The 20,068-nt window shown below is 62.7% G+C and overlaps 2 protein-coding genes across 2 annotated transcripts; one reads left to right on the top strand and one right to left on the bottom strand.

Annotated features, from left to right (window-relative positions):
* Window positions 1-5,656: 5,656 nt before the first annotated feature.
* On the top strand, window positions 5,657-14,308 carry MFSD12 (major facilitator superfamily domain containing 12). The gene is made up of 10 exons (XM_032883546.1): window positions 5,657-6,076; window positions 9,827-10,037; window positions 11,574-11,712; window positions 11,808-11,990; window positions 12,177-12,269; window positions 12,353-12,445; window positions 12,764-12,934; window positions 13,012-13,106; window positions 13,967-14,097; window positions 14,200-14,308. The coding sequence occupies exons 1-10, from the start codon at window positions 5,779-5,781 to the stop codon at window positions 14,220-14,222; spliced, it is 1,437 nt and encodes a 478-aa protein (XP_032739437.1). The 5' UTR covers window positions 5,657-5,778; the 3' UTR covers window positions 14,223-14,308.
* Window positions 14,309-14,466: 158 nt separating this feature from the next.
* CUNH19orf71 (chromosome unknown C19orf71 homolog) lies at window positions 14,467-17,607 on the bottom strand. Its single transcript, XM_032883545.1, has 4 exons — window positions 17,365-17,607; window positions 15,284-15,522; window positions 15,074-15,199; window positions 14,467-14,979 (listed from the first exon to the last, which is right to left on the bottom strand). The coding sequence occupies exons 1-4, from the start codon at window positions 17,445-17,447 to the stop codon at window positions 14,798-14,800; spliced, it is 630 nt and encodes a 209-aa protein (XP_032739436.1). The 5' UTR covers window positions 17,448-17,607; the 3' UTR covers window positions 14,467-14,797.
* Window positions 17,608-20,068: the final 2,461 nt, after the last annotated feature.

The following is a 20,068-nucleotide window of genomic DNA, read 5'->3' as shown; positions in this document are numbered from 1 at the left end:
CCCCGCCTCTTTGGCTTGATTGACAAGGGTTGCGCTAGAAACTGTCCTTCCCGCTCCCAAGTTCCCGCACGAGAAACTCAGGGGTCTCCCCACACATTAAAAAGAAAGGAAGTGTTTTGAGGTTGATTACATATACATATACGTATACGTATACATATACATATATATTTGTGTTAAAGAGAGCGAGAGACAGAGCAGGGGAGGAGGAGAAGGAGAGGGAGACAATCTCTAGCGGACTCCGCACAGAGTGGGGAGCCCATAGTGGGGCTCGATCCCGGGACCCCAAGATTATGACCTGAGCCAAAACCCAGAGTCCCACACTTGACCGATCGAGCCATTCAGGCGCTCCTGAGGTTGATTTTGAGAGCAATTTGCAGCTCCTTGACATCAAGAAAAGTATCTTGCTGCGCGGATAGTCTCTAGAAAGAATAAAAGCGTCTTCGGTCCACACAGCCCGTACATGCCCGCACCCCGCGCAAGCCACTATAAGGAGCAGCATTTATACCATTTGACTTTATATCCTTCGTGCATTTAACAGCAGATCCTTTCTGCCCTGAAGTTTTAAAGTCTTTTTTTTTTTTCTTTTTTTTCAAGTAGGCTCCACACCCAATGTGCGGCTTGAACTCATGGCTCCAAGAGCAAGCGTCACTAGCTCCACGCACGGAACCAGCCAGGCGCCCTTTGTTTTTTCTCAGCAGCATTAAGTTCTCTCGATACCTAGATCTCAGTGGGGGCGCCTGGGTGGTTCAGTTGGTTGTGTAACCAGCCCCTGGCTCCAGCTTAGGTCATGATCTCGGGGTCATGATCTCAGAGTCATGATCTCGGGATCATGAGATTGAGCCTGGCGAAGGGCTCCGCACCCACCATGGAATCTGCTTGGGATTCTCTCCCTTTGCCTCTCCCTCTGCCCCTCTCCCCAACTGCATGATCTCTCTCTCTCTCTCTCAAATCAATAAAATCTTAAAAAATAAATAAAAGCCAGCCCTCCGTAATGACCCCAGATGTCTAAAGTCGTCAATTTCATGTTCGTTTCTTTGCATCATTTCTGTGCCTCCCTGAGAAATTTTGTCCAGCAGGAAGCCTGGTACAGAATCCCAACTGGCAGTCCCAGAAGTACAAGATCCATTAAGGATGACCTAAACGTTCGCTTTTGAAATTGTTATTATGCAAATATTCTACTTCTTACTAAAACTTTTCCTACACGCAGGTTCTCAGAGCTGGTTGCTTCTGCGGGCCTAGGGGAGAATCGGCCCCAGGTGCTCCCAGCTTCTGGGGGGTTGCTGGCCCTGCCGGGTGTTGCTTGGCTGGTCCCAGGGTCACCCCAATCTCTCTGCCTTCATTGTCCCTTGGCTTCTCCCCGAGTGTGTGAGCTCAGCTTTCCCCTTGTGTTGAGTCCATGGGCGACTGTCCCAGCGTGCTGTCGCCTTAACTCACCACCTCTGCAATGACCCTATTTCCAAATGTTGAATTCCAAGGTCCCGGGGGGGTTAGGACTTTCACCATCACCTGCTTTTCCAGGAGAGGTCGGAGGACACGGAATGGCTGGGTTGTAGCTGTGCCTCCCACTGAAGTATATGATTCTTATTCTCAACAGGAGGTAGTTTAACCCCCAGGAAGAATCAGGGTGCAGTTGGCGCTCCTGGGACACCCCAACCCTCCTCTGGCTTTTTTAGGGACAGATATAACACAGGGGTCCACTGGGAGGGGCGATGGAGGGCTGAGGACACAGCAGGGAAGTGGGGATCGCAGCTGCCCCCAAAAAGGGGGGGTGGGCAGGGGCCTCAGGCCCTGGAGGACGGGGCACCCCCGGCTGCTGCAGGACCCTCACAAGGTCAGGGAGGTGCCCCGAGCCCTAGATGTGTGACTTGAGCCATCGACCAAAACTGTGCCCCAGCCAGCCCCTCCACAAAGTGGGACCATAACTGCATCTGCCCTCAGGAGGTTGTGGGGAGAGTTTAAGGAGCTTAACTGATGTTCTCCCTTAGAACCAGGGTCAGTGCCGCTGGGAGTGGTAGCTGGCTTGGTCAGGGCAGCTGCAGACCCTGTTCAGAGAATTTTCTAGTACAGTGGCTGCCGCCCAGGGTAGTTCAGGGGACACTGGACAAGGCCCAGAAACATGTTTGCTTGTGACGACTCATGGTGAGGGCAGGGCGTGCCCCTGGCTTCTGAAGTTGGAGGCTGGGGGGCTGTGATGCCCAGGACAGCCCCCCACCCCAGAGAACGAGCTGAAGCCTGTGTCAGTCCCGCCCAGGCTGGCAAACCCCGATCCGAAGGCCGAAGCCGCACCTGCCTCATCTCCCGTAGGCCGCCCTGTGACCCTCCTTCAGCACGGCTGCTCTGTGCCCACTTCACAGAAAGGGAAACTGACGCTTGGGGGCTTGCTGGGGACACCTGGGTTTGACTCACAGCCACCCTGGGATCTAAGCCAAGTTCCTGGCTGTTTTTCCCAGGTTTCCCAGGTTTCTAGGAACTCTCCCTCCCCTTCCCTCCACCCAGCGCCCCCCTCCTCCCAGCCTGGTCTGAGAGAAGATCAAAGTGAAACACCCCCCCACCCCCGCCTTCCCACCTGCAGCTGGACTGGGGCCACCAGGACAGCCGATCCCCAGCAGGGGGTGGGGGCAGTTGGGACGCTCTGGGGACATCAAAGTCTGTCCCGGATCTCTCAGGACCCCAAGCCTGTCTCTCTCCTGTTCCTCTCCTTTCTCACATCCTCTCTCAGGGCAGGACCTTCTCTGATCCTCCCCGCAAATCTCACCCCTGCTCTCCTGGGGCGTGTGTGCTCCACACTGCTGTCCCAACCCCTGGGGCCCAGGCCTGCTTCGGAATGGAGGAATGGACAGCCCCCATCCCCACCCCCACCTGACTTCTTATCGGACTTTCCCAGCTCTCTCTCCCAAGCCTTCCATGGCTCCCCAGTCACCTGGAGGTAACGTCCGGACTCTGCCTGCCATTCAGCTAGCCCTCCCGTGTCTGGTATCTGACCCCGCCGGCGCCAGCACCCACCGCGGAGGGGCCGGCTCTGTCCCCGCTTCCGACTGGGGCTTCAGAATCTCTGGGGCTCCTGCACTGCTCAGGGTGAGGGCCAGATTTGCTGGGTGAGGGAGTCCAGGGAGGAAGGAAGGAAGGAAGGAGGGAAGGACGCAGGTCAGAGGCAGCCTTCTCCCCGCGGCGGGAAGACCCCGAGATATGCTAGTGTTTCTGCCAACCCCCCCCCACCCCGTGCTGGGTCTGCCCGAGGGATGCTCCCCGTAGGTTCCAGACCTCCGTGGGGGGCTGGGAAGAGTAAACACAGGGCACCTTTCCTCCTCAGGTGGGCCCTCCCCTGCCCGAGAATAAGGAACTCGGAGATGCTGCGGATCACGCGGGGAGCCCAGTTTCGATCCTGAATCTGCCTCTTGTTCGCCGTTTGCCCTCCGGCAAGGGACTTCTGTAAGAGCCTGTTTTCTCTGCAAAATGGGCAAGAAGCGGTGTAAGATCCCCCAGAGATGAGGCCTGAAAGGAGAAGAGAAATGCGAACTCAAAGCTTAGGTGAGGGGTGCCCGGCTGGCTCGGATGCGCAGCGTGTGACGACTGTGTGACTCTTGATCTCAGGGTCACGAGTTCGAGCCCCACCTCGGGGGTAGAGAGGACTGAAATCAATAAGAACTTTAAAAAAATGTTAAAGAAACGTAGGCAAGTATTTTTAAACGGCGTGTAGAGCCGAGGCAAGAATTTCTTTACATCACTTTCTCTGCCCCAGAGAAAGGGAGAGGGAGCACGCCCAGCAGGGAGGAAAGAATTGAGATTCTTGTCTCCTTATCTCCTCCCACGCAGTGACCCCTTATCTCCCCACTCCCCAGCAAGGTTATCATGACCCCACCCACACCTATTTTTCAGGCTCCTTTTCATTAAAAAAGTGGGCTTTGGGGTGTGTGGTCTGCATCCATGTGGGCGTCTGGGCTGGGGCCCTGCTGGGCTGTTTGAACCTCTGCTTCTTTTAGTGGGTTCCTGTTTCCCAGTTCCTGCTTGCTCTTTTCAACCTCTCTCCGTACCCTCCACACAATCCTTGGATAGGTATTTCTTGAGCTCCTGTGTGTGTAACTGATCAGCCCCTGCCTTCATGGGGATCATAGTTCGGGGGGGGGAGCAGGGTCACAGCTAGGGTTGGGGGGAAGAGCAGATATCAAGGTTTTGTTGGGGGGCAGCCCAGAGTACTGTATGACTGACACAGGAGGAGGGGGTAGTGAGAAAACTTTCTGGCTGAGACTATTAAGAGATAACAATTACAAAAAAAAAAAAAAAAAGCTAACAATTATATCAGGTTTTTATTTTATTTTTTTAAAAATTAAAAAAATTAAAAATTAAAAAATTAAAAAAAATAAATAAAAATACTTATTGGACAGAGAGAGAGATCACAGGCAGGCATAGAGGCAGGCAGAGAGAGAGGGGGAAGCAGGCTCCCCGGGGAGCCAGAGAGCCCAATGGTGGGCTCTATCCCAGGACCCTGAGATCATGACCTGAGCCGAAGGCAGAGGCTCTAACCCACTGAGCCACCCAGGCGCCCCTGTATCACTTAAAAAAAAAAAAAAAAAAAAGATTTTATTTTTAAAGGAATCTCTCACCCAATGTTGGGCTGGAACTCAGGACCCTGAGATCAAGAGTCGCACCCTCTATGGGCCCAGCTCCCAGGCGCCCGGTATGACTTGTAGTAGTGCACATTATACCCATTCTAGATCTGGGAAGATTGAGACCCCACACAGTTAAAGGACTTGTCGGAGCTGGACCAGCTAGGAGGGTGTGGGGCTGGATCTAGACCCCAAGCTTCCGGCTCTGGAGTGCAGGTGTTTAACCGCTGGTGGAGGAGGCGCTCAGGGGTGGGGGGACGACTGCACGCAGGGCTAGGAGGAACTTGAAACCGCTGGTGTGGTGACCCGGTGGTGGGAGGACCGTTGGATGAGAGTGGGGAGGGGTTCTGAGCGCAGGCCTCGGGTGGTGTCGCATGCACCTGACTCACTGCGCCCCCGAGCGCGCCCTGCCCGCTCTCCCGGCCTGTTGGTTGCCTGTGAAATGGGAGACACTCGCTCAGCGTCCCTCCCGGCTTGGGTGAGCAAACCCACGTGGGGCGTTTGGCACAGTCAGCGATCATTAAATCCCAGCTGGTGTTATTATGATTACCCCCATTATTATCCTTAATAACTAATTAATTAGAACTAATGCGTCCTCTCCGTGTCTGATTGGGTCTCTCCGGGCCGGGAAGGTACCGGACCCCGAGGAGTGGCAGCTTGGGCTCGGAATTCTCCCCCATCCCCCACGCCCCCAGCCCACCACGCAAGCCCCCAGCGCACCTTGTCCTCCCCCGTCGACACAGTAGGCCCCATAAAGCTGCAGGCCGGCGCGGGTGACGCAGGCCCGAAGGCAGAAGTCTGGGTGTGGGCGCCCTTGCGTCGCCCCCCAGCTAGTGAGAGTCCCGCTAACGCCAAGGGGAGCCGTCCGGCGCTAGGACCGTCTCATCCCTCTGGCGCGGGGCATGGGGGCCGGCTCGCCCCCTAGGCCACGCCCCCAAGCCTGGTTATTGGCTCTCGGGCCCCGGCGCGCGGCCCCGGTTGGTGGAGGCGGCCGCCAGCATTCCCCGCCCCGCCCCGCCCGGGCCTTAGTCTGGGTTCGGGGCCCCGCGGCCGCAGGCGCGCTCGGCAGGGCGGGCTTGGGCGGTGGCGCGGGGACAGGCGGGCGCGGTCGGCTCGCGCGCCGGGGTCCGTCTGTCGCGCGCCAGACCGCCCGGCCCGGGTGCGGAGCGCGGCCATGGGCCCGGGGCCCCCGGCGGCAGGAGCAGGGGCGTCGCCGCAGTCCCTGTCGCTGGCCGCGCGGCTGAGCTACGCCGTGGGCCACTTCCTCAACGACCTGTGCGCGTCCATGTGGTTCACCTACCTGCTGCTCTACCTGCACTCGGTGCGCGCCTACAGCTCGCGCGGCGCCGGCCTGCTGCTGCTGCTCGGCCAGGTGGCCGACGGGCTGTGCACGCCCCTCGTGGGCTACGAGGCCGACCGCGCCGCCGGCCGCTGCGTCCGCTGCGGCCCCCGAAAGGCCTGGCACCTGGTCGGTAAGTCGTAGCCGAGCCTCCTCCCTCCAACTGCCTGACCCCTGGCTTGAGCCTCCCCTCTCCGACTGCCTGCCCCCCGGGGGCCTTCCCGTTCCCCTTTTGCCTGCCTGCCCTGGGGCCTGAACCTCCCCCCTCTGACTGCCTGCCCCTGGCCTGAGCCTCCCTGCTCTGCCTGCCTGCCCTGGGGCCTGAGCCTCCCCCCTCTGACCTCCTACCCCTGGCTTGAGCCTACCCCCTCTGACTGCCTGCCAGCCCTACTGCCTGAACCTCTCTGTCCGGCTGCTCTGTACCTTTCTGTTGCCCCATCCTTGACCTCCTCCATCTGTCTGCTTAACGGCTCTGTACTCCTTCTGTCTGCCACCTGACCACTCATGTGACCTTCCAGTGGCACTTCCCTATGTTTTTCTGTCTGACTCCCATGGACATCCCGAGCCCTCTCTGGACTGGGTGTGACTGCTGGTGCCCCCGCTGTCAGTTGGTCCGGCTGGGCTTTTCCATATGTCTGTCTGGGTGACCACCCAGGACAGCTCTGAGTGAGGGGCAGGCTGCTTGGAGCCCCCTCCGTCAGTCTGTCCATGTCTCCAGTGCACTCCTGCCCACCCTTGGCTCCATCCCAGGCAACCTGGTGTTTGGGTGGTTTAGGGGTGCTGCGGCTCGGGAGCCCAGGCTTGGGGGCCAGGTAAGACCCAAGAGGCAGGGGTCTCCGTGTGTCTGGCTGAGGGGTGGGATCTGCGAAGCTAACAGGGTCAACCCGTGTTCTGGGGGAGCTGACAGAACACCTCCGCTGCTGAGGGGAGGAGGCAGGTGCCCCAGGAGCCAGGGTGTCCTGCCCAGTGTGCACCCTTGATAAGGCCTGCCTCCCAGCGCCCCTTCTCTGCCGCCACGGATCCTGGGCCATGAGATGAGCCCCAGCCACTTTCTCTGCCATTCTCTTGCTGGCAGGAGTGCCTGCCGCATCCTGGCGTCCGGGGCCAGCTGGGCATTTCGGGAGGCAGGCCTAGGAATCCTGCCCAGTCCTGTGAATTTTGGGTAGCAGCTTTCTAGAAGGTCGGAGGAGCTGACTGATGGGGGCAGAGACTGGGGGGGCAGTGATCCGCCCTGGGCTCTGGGGGGGGGGCGCGTTTTTGCAAAGGTGCGGTGGACTTCCAAGTGGCCGGATTTCAGGTTTCTCGGGCACTGGGTCCCTTGAGACTGTAGCCGCCAGGGAGGGAAGCAGGGAGAGACAGCCTGGCGATCACCTCCTCTAGAAAAACAGACGCGAAAGCTGCCCCCCTTTGGGCTGACACGGGGATCACTTGCAGAGCTGGGCCCAGTCCTCAGGGCACTTTTGCTCCTAATAGATAAAACTCACGGACAGACACACAAGATAGCTCCGCAACCTGATAGGTCAGAGAGCCGGGCAGTCTTTTCTCTGGGCTGGGCAGGGGAGACTGACCGCCCCTGAGGGGATGGAGCCAGCTGTGGGAAGGGAGCTGGGCAGGGGACACTGCACGTGCCCCCAGGCCTGATGGTGTGCCTCTCTCATCCGTGGGAGGGTCCGCCTGACCCCACAGGGAGAATCCGAGTCCGCCAGCAGAGGCAGGGTTTAGGCACCCTTGTAAATAAAGAACTGAAGGCTTCGTGTTTATGTAAAATAGGCCTGGGGGAAAGGGGCCCCTACCAGCCTCCAAGTCCTCCACTGCACCCTGTCTCCACCTCGGGGGGAGCATGTGGGGAGCTCCGGGAGGATCTGTGGAGAGAGGAAGCTGGGGCAGCCCCTCTTGGCTTGATGAGGTGGCTTGAGTGAAAGTCACCTTGGAAATGGGGCCCACATCTTTCTTTTGCTCCCAAGTCTATGGGTTCACTTTTCCCCTTAGCAGACCCTCTGTGCTCCCCTGCTCTAGCCCAGAGAGGACCCTTAGAGCCACACATGGATTTTCCTGTGGGATCTGGGCTGGGGCGTGTGGCTGGAGTGGGTTTCACAAAGGAGAAGTGGAGGTCTGAGGAAGAGGACATTAGCTTTGGGGTTTTGAAGGATGAGTAGGAGTGTAGGAGTGTGTGTGTGGGGGGGCATGCCAGCCTGTTGAAACAGCTGTGTAAGTGTGACCTAACCCAGCTTCGAAGCTGCGGAGGCAGGAAGTGGCCGAGAGCCATAGGAGTTCCCGCTTTTCTACGTTAACCCTTGGTTCTCATGCTTACTTTGGGAGCCGGGTATTTTCAACGTCCATACTTTCTGGGAACTGCGGCCCAGGGAGGCACAGTCGCTTGCCTGAGGCCCCCTGGCCAGGCAATGGTTAACCTGGCCTGGCCAGCTTCGGGGTGGATTCTGGCCAGAGCAGCACATTCTTCTGATCAGAGTCTACATAGTTTGTGCCTGGCCCCGAGGCAGCCCTTGGGGCGTCCAGACATGAGCTCAGGACGCCCCTCCCAGGCTCCAGTTCCAGGGAAAGAGCAAGGAAGGGTGCTTTTGCTTTCATTTCTCCATCCCAGGGCTATGGAGGCAGCCCTGAGGTCTGGGGCATGAGGTCCAGAGCCTGGAGGGAGGAGGGAAGGTCAGCTGCCAGGCCCAGCAGGGAATGGGGGGAGAGGGTGCTGAGCTGGGCCTGGCCTGGCGGAGGGAAGCAGCATGGCTCAGGGCCCAGGGGCTCACACACTGAACCTGTGTCCTCATCTGGAAAGTGGGGAGAATAGTAACACCCACCTCTTGGGCCTGTAAGTGGACACTAGTGTAATCATTCACTTGTCCAAAAGATACGCGCCAGGCTCTGTGCTGGTGGCCGGGGCCCCAGAAGTGACCTCAGGAGACTTACTGCCCACCCTCCCAGCGCCCGCCTGGTGGGGGAGGCAGGCAGGAAACAAGTGGAGACAAAAGAGTCCCTGTGTATGCTAAGGCATGTGAGAAGAAAGCCATGTCCAGACTGTGTCAGCACAGGGAGGGGACTGCTGGGGACTGCGGTGGCCAGGGAGAGCTTTTCTGAGGGGGTGGCATTTAGGTCAGGTCCTGAGGCATGAAAGGATGTGAGGAGAGCAGAGGACACACAGCTGGTGCAAAGGCCCTGGGGCAGGACTGAACCTGTGTGGCTGGAGCGGGAGTGGGGGTGGAGGGGCAGGTCATGCAGGGCCTATTGGCTGCCCCCACAGACTTGGGCTTCTTCTGAGGTATCGGGTTTTTCCAGGAAGAGACACCCCCCCCTTATGAGCTGGTAGACACTGGGGCTCAGGGAGGGCAGGGTCCACTGTAGCCTGACCCAGCGTCACCGGGCCTCCTGACTGCCTGGAGCGCGGTGGGACGCTTGGCAGGAGCTGGGGGGCAGGCGGAGGTCCGGGCGGGAGGTGGGAAGGGAAGGTGCGCTTATAAACGGCGTGTTTGTGGCGTCCCTGGTATTTCTGGAGGGCAGCGCTCCAGGGGACCCCACAGGTGCTCTGTGCTCCCATTTCCCCACCTGTCACCAAGGCAGCACCCTGGGGACGCTGATGCTGGCAGGGGGAAGCCCCGTTCTTGTCCTTTCGTAGGTCCTGGCCCTGCCTTCTACTTGCAGCACATGACCTCGGGAACACGACGACTCACGGTGTGCCTCAGTTTCCACGTCAGACACTGGGGGCCCCGCTGTCCTCTTGGGCTGCATGACCTCGGGGCCACCGCAGGCCTCTCTGCCTCGGTTTCCTCATTTGTCACGGGAACCATGGCCTCTCACCCCCATTGTGTGACCGTGGGAGGGTCCCCCCCGGTGAGGCCCTGGAGTGTGACCTCCCCCCTCCGCTCACCCACAGGCACCGTCTGCGTCCTGCTGTCCTTCCCCTTCATCTTCAGCCCGTGCCTGGGCTGCGGGGCCGCCACGCCGGAGTGGGCCGCCCTCCTCTACTACGGGCCCTTCGTGGTGGTCTTCCAGTTCGGCTGGGCGGCCACGCAGATCGCCCACCTCAGCCTCATCCCGGAGCTCGCCACCAGTGACCACGAGAAGGTGGAGCTCACGGCCCTCAGGTACGGCCCGAAGCGGGAGCCCTTCTGCCCTTGGGCTCAGCCGCGCGGCCCCAGGACGGTGCACCCCAGCTCCGCCCCAGCTCCTGGGCCTCCCTGGTGGTGTGTTAATCAGCTGTTGCCGTGGTAATGCACGGCCCCAAGCTGGCGGCATTAGATGGCGTGCCCGTGCGGCTCGTGGTTTCTGTGGGTTAGGGGTCTGGCTCGGATCAGCTGTATTTTCTTTTTTCCAAGATTTATTAGAGGGTGGGGGGAGGGGCAGAGAATCTTGGACTCCCCACTAAGCGCGGAGCCCGACACGGGGCTCGATCTTGTGACCCTGAGGTCATGACCAGAGCAGAAACCTAGAGTCTGATGCTCCCTGGTCTGTCTGGAGGCTCCCATCAGGGCACCCGTGAGGGCTGGGGTCTCAGCAGAGGCTTAGGTTTTCCTAAGGATCTCCTGATGAGGTCTGGCTCACCCAGGACAAACTCCTTTAATGTGAGCTGTAGAATCCCTTTACCTTTATTCACAGGTCCCCTCCCGTGGGGGAGGGGTTGGACTGGGTGGGACCAGGGTCATCATAGAATTCGGCATGCCTGGCGTGGAGACGTTTGGCCCGTTGACTTGCTTGAGGCACAGACAGGAAGTTCTCCTGGAGAGAACCTAGGAGCATTTATGGAGTGCTTGCTGTGTACAGGCGCATTTCTGGGCCCTTCACGTGGATTACCGTCTTTAATCCTCCTGGCAATCGTCACAGGCCCCTCGTGGGCTTGAGCAGAGTGTCCCCCGCGGGACGGTGTGCGGTAGGGAAAGGGAAGAGAGGGTCGAGTTCCAGGAGGAAGGGCCGGCACAGACGAGGGCTGGAGCTCCAGGAGGGGCTGGGCCCTGGGGGGCGGGGGTGCCTGCTACATGTGCACTCCTCTGCGGCTCTGGTCATGGTGGCATCTTCATGGGGGCCTTGCCACCCCCCCTGTGGCCCGCTGGGCCCCAGTGCTGCCCAGCCTGGTGTCCTCCCAGCCCTGCCTCTGGGTTCTGCATTACGGCACAGGCGCAGCCCGGTGGGGCCAGTGACACCCCTCGGGCCCCAGCTGGCGGGGTGGGTGGTGCCGAGACCAGGCTCCGGGGTGCACTTTCCCACCAGTCTTGTAGCCTCTTCACTTTTATCTCTGGGGTCTTGTGCTCACTTTCAGAAAGGGAAACTGAGTCCTGGCATGTGATCCAGAGGCTCTGCCCCCACCCCCCAGCCCCTGGAGGGACACTGCTCTGGGGCCGCAAGCAGCAGTAGCCTCAGACGCTTCTAGACCTCTACAGAGCCCCAGCCCTGTCGAGGCCGAGGGTCCGGGAACCAGGAATCCCAAATCCTGGCTTCCGAGTGTCTTCGGTCTTCCTGGAGTCTCTGTGCCCCTGGCCTGGGCGGCTGGGCTGTCTGGGTGGAGTTGTGGGGCCGGTGTCAGTCATCAGATAACGTGCTGGGGCCACCCCGTGTTTGGGGGCTGAATGCTCCGCCAGCCAGAGATGCCCCGGGTCCCGTGCCGAAGCCTCCCCTGCCCCCACCAGGTATGCCTTCACCGTGGTGGCCAACATCGCCGTGTACGGGGCCGCCTGGCTCCTGCTGCACCTGCAGGGCTCCCCGAGCACAGAGATGGCCCACGATGTCACTGACCAGCTGGGGGTCCAAGACGTGCAGGTGTTCCAGGTGAGCGGGGCCCAGGCCGGACACCCCCGTGGCCCTGACCCCGGGGGCTTGGGCTGAGAGCACTGCCGCTGACCCCTCTCCCGCCTGGCCTCCAGAACCTCTCCCTGTTGGTGATAGGAGTCGGAGCCGTCTTCTCGCTTCTGTTCCACCTGGGCACCCGGGAGGGGCGCCGGCCCCCGGCGGAGCAGCCGGACGAGCACAGCCCGCTGCTGGCCCCCGCGACCGCCCGGCCCCTGCTGCTCTGGAAACACTGGCTCCGGGAGCCGGCCTTCTACCAGGTGTGCAGCTGGCTGGGGAGGGGGATGGCGGACATGGGGGCAGACAGTCCCCTTGCCGCCCTCCGGTCGCCACGGTCTGCCCCGCCCGCTGGCCAGGCGGTCACCGCGAGGGGCTCAGGTGCCGCTGCAGGGCTCCCGAGGGCCCCCGACCCCCGCTGACCCACGCCCTCGGCTTGCCTGCCGCAGGTGGGCCTGCTGTACATGAGCACGAGGCTCATCGTGAACCTGTCCCAGACCTACGTAGCCATGTACCTCACCTACTCCCTCGACCTGCCCAAGGTGAGCTGGGGGGTGGGCCCGGGTCCGCCGCGCCCCGCCGAGTCCCCCAAGCCCGCCGAGCCCACGCTGCTCTGCCCCCGCAGAAGTTCATCGCCACCATCCCGCTGCTGATGTACGTCAGCGGTTTCTGCTCCTCCTTCCTCATGAAGCCGGTCAACAGGAGCATCGGGAGGAACGTGAGTGGCCGGGTCGGGCGGAGGTGGGGGCCCCAGAAGCGCGGGCTCCGGACCGGGGCTGCCCCACATCTGGCTCCCGCGTGGCTCGGGGCTGCGGTGCTCTCGGACTCGGTGCTGCCCGGGGCAGTGGAGCGCCGTCCGTCACCGTGTTTGATTTTAATGGCTCAGTGGCGCCTGGCATTAGCGCTCCGGCCCCCGGGTCCCCCGGGGCCTGAGCGAGGGCACCGCGGGACGGTCCGGCCGGACGCCCTCCCCGCGGCGGCCGGCCGAGGAGCACACGGACCGGCGGCTCTGACGCCGGCCCCGCTCCCCCCGCAGCTGACCTACTTTGCGGGGCTCCTGGCGATCCTGGCCTTTGCCGCCTGGGTGGCGCTGGCAGACAGGCTGGGCGTGGCCGTGTACGCAGCGGCCGTGCTGCTGGGCGTGGGCTGCGCCACCATCCTCGTCACCTCGCTGGCCATGACAGCCGACCTCATCGGCCCCCACACGGTGAGGTGGAGCGGCGGGGTGGGGCGGGGGCTGGGGTCCGGGCCGCGGGTGCTGAGCCCCCCGCTCTTGTACCCTAGCACAGTGGAGCCTTCGTGTACGGGGCCATGAGCTTCTCGGATAAAGTGGCCAACGGGCTGGCAGTCATGGCCATCCAGAGCCTGTACCCCTGCTCGTGAGTGCCACTCGTTTATTCACGGGGGAGCGTGCGGCGGGTACGCGCCGGCCAGGCCCCGCCCTGGCTCTGGGGGTTCCGCCTGGACAAAGGACAGCACGCGGGCGGGACTCGCACACTGGGGCCCCACTTGTTCCTGACCTGGGGCACCCCGCCAGCTGTTGTACGCCGGGGACGCGGCGCCGGATGTACCGGGGCAGTGGGTGTGGGCAGGGCCGGGCAAAGCCGGAATCTGCTCAGACCCTCAGAACCTAGTTCTAGACCCAGATGGTTCTAGACCACTGAGTGGAGACCTGTAGAAGCCTGGGATCTGCGAACAAAAGCCCATCTGCTCCTCTGTCCTCAGGGGCCTGGGGGCAACACCAGCTACTTTCGTAAGCACAGAACCGTGACCCAAGCCAGTGGCGAGGGGGTGTAGGAAACACCACTTACGGAGACCTGTCTGGGGCAAGAGGTCAGGGAGAGCTTCCTTGAGGAGGTGACATTGGACCTGAGACCTGTCAGGCAGTTCCAAGCAAATGGGGAGGAACCACCCCTACAAAGGTCCTGTGGCAGGACTGGGCTCGGTGTCGGAGGAAAGCGTGTGGGGGAAGGCCCGCGCAGTTGGAGCAGGGAGGGGATGGGGCAGGTGTGCAGGGCCTCGGGGGCCTCGGGACACTGGTGGTCCAGGCAGGTGGTGGTGATGGGGCCGGACCCGCATGAGACAGAGAATGGGAGAGGTTGGGACGGATGGGGGTAGGGGGCAGGGGGTGGAGGGTGACACCCCTGGTTCTGGTGGCCCAGTAGCTGAGCAGGAGGTCCATGCTGGAGGGTCCTGACAGAGGGCAAAGCCCCTGCTTCTCCCCTCCCCCGCCCCACAGCTTGGAGATCTGCTGCAGGGCCTGCATGGGCTTCTACCGCTGGGTGATGGTGGCCGCCACCGGCGGCGTAGGCGTAGCCGCCACCTTCTGTCTGTGCAGTCTCTTCCTCTGGCCCATCCGCCTGCGGAGCTGTGAGTCCGAGCTGCGCCCCACCCCCATGGACCAGGGGCTGGAGGGGTGGGCCCACAGCAGCCCCCCCGCACTGACTGCACCCCCACCCCCTTGTTCTGCAGGGGACCCTGGAGCCCAGCCCTGATGCCGCATGCGCCTCAGTCGCCGTCCTGTGAACATGAACTCGGTTCCAGGCCCCGCGGAGGCCAGGAGCAGCCCTCCCTCCGAGCTGTCCCTCCCTCCCATCCCTGCCCCCACCCTTGCCTGGCTACGGCGGGGGGGGGGGACAGTCAGGATCCCAGACATGGAGGTGAGCCCTCTGGGATCCAGGCGAGCGCCTGGCTCACCCCTCACCCCGGGCTCGGCTGTGGTTTCCTACGTGCCGTGCCGCCAGGTCCCCTCGGCCATGGTGTGGTCACTGGGCCTGACAGGAGCCTCAGGCGGGGGTGGGGAGGAGCAAGTCCCATGCCCTGCGCCCAGGCTACTGCTGGCCACTAATAAAGAGCCACCCGTGGGTGAGGGCTGTGGCCTCAGCTGTGTGCCCGCAGTCCAGAGTGGGGAGAGGGCAGCTGAGACATCCTGAGTCTGCCTGCCTCTGGCCCAAGTTTGGGTCACCGGGGTGTTGGCTGGTGGCTGGACCACCCAAGGTCCCCAGGGTCCCCAAAGGTGGAGGGCTGCACGGAGGGGGGCTGCAGAGGGTGGCGTTGGGCAGCATGAACTTTATCCGTGGATGGGTGTGTGGACGGGTGGGGGCCGCTGGTTTGTGGAGGGGCAGTAGGGTTCCAGGTCCCACCACCTGAGGTTCTGTGCGGTGTAGCGCGGGCGCTGGGGTGCCGACAGGAGCGGCACGTAGTCAGACCCCTGCCATGGCGGCTCCGCCTGGTACTGGTGCCTGGTGACCACTGTGGGGCCAGGACCCAGGTCATCTCCTGTCCCCGGCCACTCTGAACCCCAGCCGAGGTGGCCTTGGTCCCCCCGACCGCCTCCGCTCCTCACCGTATTCCTTGCCCCGGAAGGGTCTGTCTGTCCACAGCACACTCCCCCACCGCGTGCTGGGGACCCTGTACTGGGCAGGGAGGACAGGGTCGTACCAGGCGGTCTCCCGGAGGCGCTGGGTGTAGGCTGTTGGGGGAAGGGGTGGGGTAGGTCATCTGTGGCCCTGGCCTTCCCCCTGGGGCTGGGAGGGGCCGGGCGGGTGGCACTCACCCGAGGGCATGCTTCGCTCCCAGTGGCTGTGACAGCCGTGCCAGCGGGCATAGGCCTCCCGGTACGGGCTGTCCAGGGCCCGCGGGAGCGTGTACCAGGCTTCCCGAGACTCAGAGTTGGTCAGGCCGGTGTACCACGGCTGGCCCGCTGCGTCGCGTCCCATGGGGGCGTACTTCCAGCGCACTGCCTGCCTGATGGCCGGTGTCCAGCGGGGACCCTCCAGGGACAGATAGTCATCGCTGGGGGGGTGAGGGCAGCAGAGGCTGAGCCTGGGGGCCTCCCCTGCCCTGCACTGCTGGCATGCACACCCTGGCCCTGGCAGGCAGAGGAGTGTGGGCGCTGACTCCTGTGGCCTGCTTCCCTCCCAACACCTCCCCCCGCCCTGCATTAAACCTTGTCCTTGTTCAGCACTTCTGGTCCATCCCCCCAGGGACATGGGGTGGTGGGGGAGGGTGCACCTACAGCAGGAGGCCTCTGCTACCAGACCTGTCCTAGGCAGGGCACTAGGACGGCTTCCCTAGGGAGGCAGCAGCTGTCCAGGGCCAGTGGGTGTCCAGAGGCCCTGGGGCAGCCAGGACCAGTGTAGGGAACGGGACTGCGGTGCAGAGATGGGAGTGCCTGGTGGTGCAGTCGGGGGAGCGTGCGACTCGATCCCGGGGTCGTGATTTTGAGCCCCATGCTGGGTGTGGAGAGAACTCGGAAATAAAATCTGAAAATCAAGTCGCTGTGTGGTACTGTTAAAAATGACAGGGAAAACCCCAGAAGCGGAAAGGAAAGCTGAGAAGTGAAAGACACCCCAGAGCTGCTCAAGCCGCAGGGACCTTGTCGGGCAGAAACCTCACTGGCCGTTCCTCCCGGAAGGCCTGCCAGGAGCACCAGTGCCCTGCAGAGGGTCCAGCAGGCCCTTCGCCCCAGCGGTTGGGGGCGCTGCTGACCACAGGCTCTTTGGACCTGTGCCCTGCGTGGCCCAGAGATCACGGAAAACTGGAAACCCACGCGTCTCACTGAGGGTGGGGTGAGCGTGGAAGGTTCTGGAACATCGGTCTTGGGAACCTGACACACACTGGCTTTGCCACGCACCCACGATCCTGGGTCCCCTGTCCTAGCAAAGGGAATACTTCTGAGCCCCGACGTGCACAGAATTTGTGAAACGCAAGGCCGCCAGTCTAACGTGATAGTGGGAGGTGGGCCTCTGGGAGGTTAGACCTGGAAGAAACCCCAGTCGATGCCTGCTCGGTCCACGACCCAGAGCCTGCCTGCCCTTTAAGAGAGCGCACGTGTGCCCCCGGCCCCCGCACCTCACCCCGGGGCGGGCACTGCGCAGGACGGACGTGCGGCGGGGAGGCCCAGGGGCACACCCCAGTCTTCCTACAGCTGCACAGTCCCCCGTTACGGTGCCTTAGCCAGTCTGCCGGGATGAGAGGGCTCCCCAAATCCACGCCCTCCTGGTCTCAAGCAGCCCCCTGGGGAGCTCAGCAGACACGGTTGCTAAGCTGTGGGCCTTGGGCTGGGCTGGCCCTCGTGTGGGGCCTGGTGTCCTTGGAAGGGGAGCCTGGACACGGAGGCCATGTGACGCTGGGGCAGAGATCGAGGTGACCTGTCCTCAGGGGGTGCCGAGGACAACCAGAAAGGCGCTAGAATTGGGAGGCCCAGCAGAGCTGCTCCCTCAGGCCCCGGAAGGAACCAGCCCTGCAGACCCCCTTGATCTCTGGCTTCCGGCTTCCAGACCCGGGAGAGAGTCAATCTCAGTGGTTTAGGGTCACAGAAGCCCGGCCTGGTTCTGTGAGGGCTGCTGCGGGAGGCTCCTGGAGAGACCCAGCCAGCTCCAGGCTGTGCCCGTGCCCACAGCCGTCCCCTGGCCAGCGGTGCTCACGCACACCCTGCTCTGGCCGCAGGCGGGGAGGGCAGTACCAGGAGCAGGCGGGGGCAGGCGGTGCGGGGAGCAGCCAGGTCAGGACGGGGTGAGGCAGGGCGAGGGTAGAGCACCGAGGTGCCTGGACTGAAGAGTAAACACGAGGAGCCAGACCGAATGCCACGACACCTGGGGCGCAGCGGCGCGCGGGGCTGTGGGGGGCACTCACCTGAACAGAGGTGCTGGGAAATCTGTTTCGAGGGTCCCCCGGGGGACATAGGGCCGGTCAGCCTCCTGCCGCAGGGTCTGCATGTCTGCCTCTGGGTCCCCAGGGGCTCATGCCTAGCAGGCCTGTGGGGCCATTGTTGACAGCGACAAAGACTACCCTCGGTGTCCCGGCAACAGTACTGGCCAGCGCTGGTCCCCGTCCAGACCGCTCCCTCCCTCCCCCAGCAGAGGCCGGCGGGCAGGTGCGGGGAGGCATGAGCCAAGGGGCGGTGTGAGCCCCCTCCAGGTGCCCGACAGGGGGCTCCCACCTCTTCCTCTTCGGGCCCCCTCAGGACACCCCCCAGGGGCGCTCCGGGCCGTTCCCTCAGGCGCACACCCTGCCAGGAGCCCCAGCTGGGACCCCACGCTCCCAGCCGTCCCTCCTCTGCTTCTGGGACACGTTCGGAGCGAGACCTGCGGGCATGCGCAGCAGCTCGGTTCGCAGCCCTCAGCTGCACGAGGGACACACAGACCATGGTCCCCCAGGCGCGGGAGCGTCCCGTGGCCACAAGCAGGACCAAGCCACCCCCACGCGCAGCCCCGGGGACGGACCCTGAGCCCATGACGCTCAGAGAGGGAACCAGACAGAAGCCACACAGGGTGTGAGTCCATTTATGTGACATGTCCAGACCAAGCTCCTCCATGGACGGGAGGGGGCCCGCGGGGGCCGAGGGCTGGGGAGGGTGAGCGGGGAGTGACAGCGGACGGGGTTGCTTTTGGGGTCATGGAACGTTCTAGAGCTAGACAGTGGCAGCACAACCTCATGAACGTACTAAAAATCACTGAATTACACATTTTAAGATGGTAAATTGTGTTATGTGTATTTCATCACAGTAACGAGGAACAGGAACGCCCAGACCTGCCCACCCCTCGCTTGCACCTGCTCCTGGTGGCCTGGGCCACGCCGCCTCCAGGCCCTGTGCTGGGTCTCTCCGCCACCTGCTCCCTTCCCTCTCAGCCATGTACACCCAGGGCTCCCGCCGCGTCCGGGGTGGAAGCCTGAGTCATCCCCGCAGCCCCCAGCCGGCAGCCCCTGCCCATGCCTCCCCCATGCCACTCCGGAGCCTCTGCCACCAGCGCCACCCGCACCAGGGGCTCCCTGCTCTCCAGGCCCCTGATCACAAGGCCCGTCTTGGGCTTTGGGTTCAAAGGTGCCCTTCCGCAGGGCCTCCTGCCACCTGTCCCGGGTCCCAGCCACACGTACTCCTCGCTGTCCGCCGCAACCGGCTATGCTGCAGTCTGGTCTCTGGTCCCCACTGCCCCGGACAGGGCTCCTTACCTACAGGGAAGGACCTCGGGGCGGGCGAGGTGCTCACTGTAGGGGGCTCGCCCGTCTTCTCAGGAGCCCCTGACCTGCCACATCCTGCTGGAGTCACCATTCCTCTGGCCTGGCTTTCCTCTCCAGTCCCAAGACTCTCTGCTCCCCTACCCGCCTCCAAGGCCCCCTCTCCTACAGCCCTCACGGCATTGTCAGCCCCGTTCCTGCTGCCCCCCACCCATGGCCTGTGTCTCACCCCCCCACTACCACTAAATCCCTTTCCCTTCCCTTCCGAAAGCTACACTCAAGGATCCACGGAAACAAATCTTACCTCCTGTGCGGGACACTGGGCTGGCGACGGCACCCACTTGCCTCAGTCTCCCTGGCGGTCAGGCGAGGAGGCAGCAATGCCTACCCCGCCAGAGAGCTGCTGCGCGGCCCCTTGCCCCAGCACCCCCGGTCTCATCTGCTTGCTCCTCTGCCCCCATCCCACCCCCTGCCCCACCGCAGCCCGCCTTCTGCGTGCACAGACCGCACTCCTGCCCTGCTCTCCCCCATCCAGAGGGCAACCAGGCAGTTCCTTCAGGGGAAGGAACAGAACACACCCTCGCGGGGCCACAAGGACTGGCCATACCCCTATCCTCGGCCCCAGGGAACCCTGAATTTGGGGTTACTGGCACCTCCTGTGGACAGCCCATCAGTCTTCTCCATAACCAGCTCCCCAGAACGAGCCGCTTGCCCCTTGCATGCGACATCTAGACACCCCAGCTGGGGACCAGACAGATAGCCAGCCCTGGCAGTGCATGAACCCACGACTGGTTTAATGACAACGATGCTGTGTCACAAGAAACAAGGCTCGCCCTGCACTAGGCGCCCCTCCGTCCCCTGCCCTGCAGTCAGTCCCACGCAGACCCGTGCCCCGCCATCCCAACTCCAGTGTGGGTCCGAGCAGGGGGCGGTCCCACGGGCACAGCAGCTCCCGGGCTCCTGCAACTGCCCAAGGTGAGCCGGTGGCTGAGTCAGGCCTGGTTTCTTAAACACTCCCACAAAAATAAGAACTCCACCGATCAAAATACACCCATCTATGTACACGGTCCCTCGTCCATCCCCGCGGCAGGCAGATGTGGCCCAGGGCGCGGGAGGCGGGCTCCCACCGCTCCCCACCGGTTCAGGCAGGCTCCGCTGATCGGGAGCGGTGAGCGCCGCCCCCCACGGTGGGTAGTGGGTGAGCCACTGCTGCCCCCTCCAGCCTTAAGCTTTCCTGGGACCAAGCTACAAAGACACAGAAGCAAATCTGAAAAAGAGTCACAAGTACGTACATACACGTGCACACACACGGCCAACAGAGCAGGGGCACAAGGCCATGGGGACCTGGAGGGGCTCTGCCCCACCCATCCACTCCGCAGCG

Source organism: Lontra canadensis, unplaced genomic scaffold, assembly GCF_010015895.1.
Source record: "Lontra canadensis isolate GAN:19392208 unplaced genomic scaffold, GSC_riverotter_1.0 scaffold88, whole genome shotgun sequence".
NCBI classification, from domain to species: Eukaryota; Metazoa; Chordata; class Mammalia; order Carnivora; family Mustelidae; genus Lontra; species Lontra canadensis.
The sequence above is the reverse complement of the archived record's forward strand: the minus strand, read 5'-3'. Positions and strand labels throughout refer to the sequence as shown.

Bases quoted from the DNA above. Each gene is read 5' to 3' on its own strand.
- MFSD12 (XM_032883546.1), top strand. From the start codon at position 5,779: ATGGGCCCGGGGCCCCCGGCGGCAGGAGCAGGGGCGTCGCCGCAGTCC. The intron at 11,713-11,807 runs GTGAGCGGGGCC...CCTGGCCTCCAG, and splicing joins AAGACGTGCAGGTGTTCCAG to AACCTCTCCCTGTTGGTGAT. The intron at 11,991-12,176 runs GTGTGCAGCTGG...TGCCTGCCGCAG, and splicing joins GGGAGCCGGCCTTCTACCAG to GTGGGCCTGCTGTACATGAG.
- CUNH19orf71 (XM_032883545.1), bottom strand. From the start codon at position 17,447: ATGCAGACCCTGCGGCAGGAGGCTGACCGGCCCTATGTCCCCCGGGGG. The intron at 15,523-17,364 runs GTGAGTGCCCCC...TCACCCCCCCAG, and splicing joins TTCCCAGCACCTCTGTTCAG to CGATGACTATCTGTCCCTGG. The intron at 14,980-15,073 runs GTGAGGAGCGGA...CTGGCCCCACAG, and splicing joins CTTCCGGGGCAAGGAATACG to TGGTCACCAGGCACCAGTAC.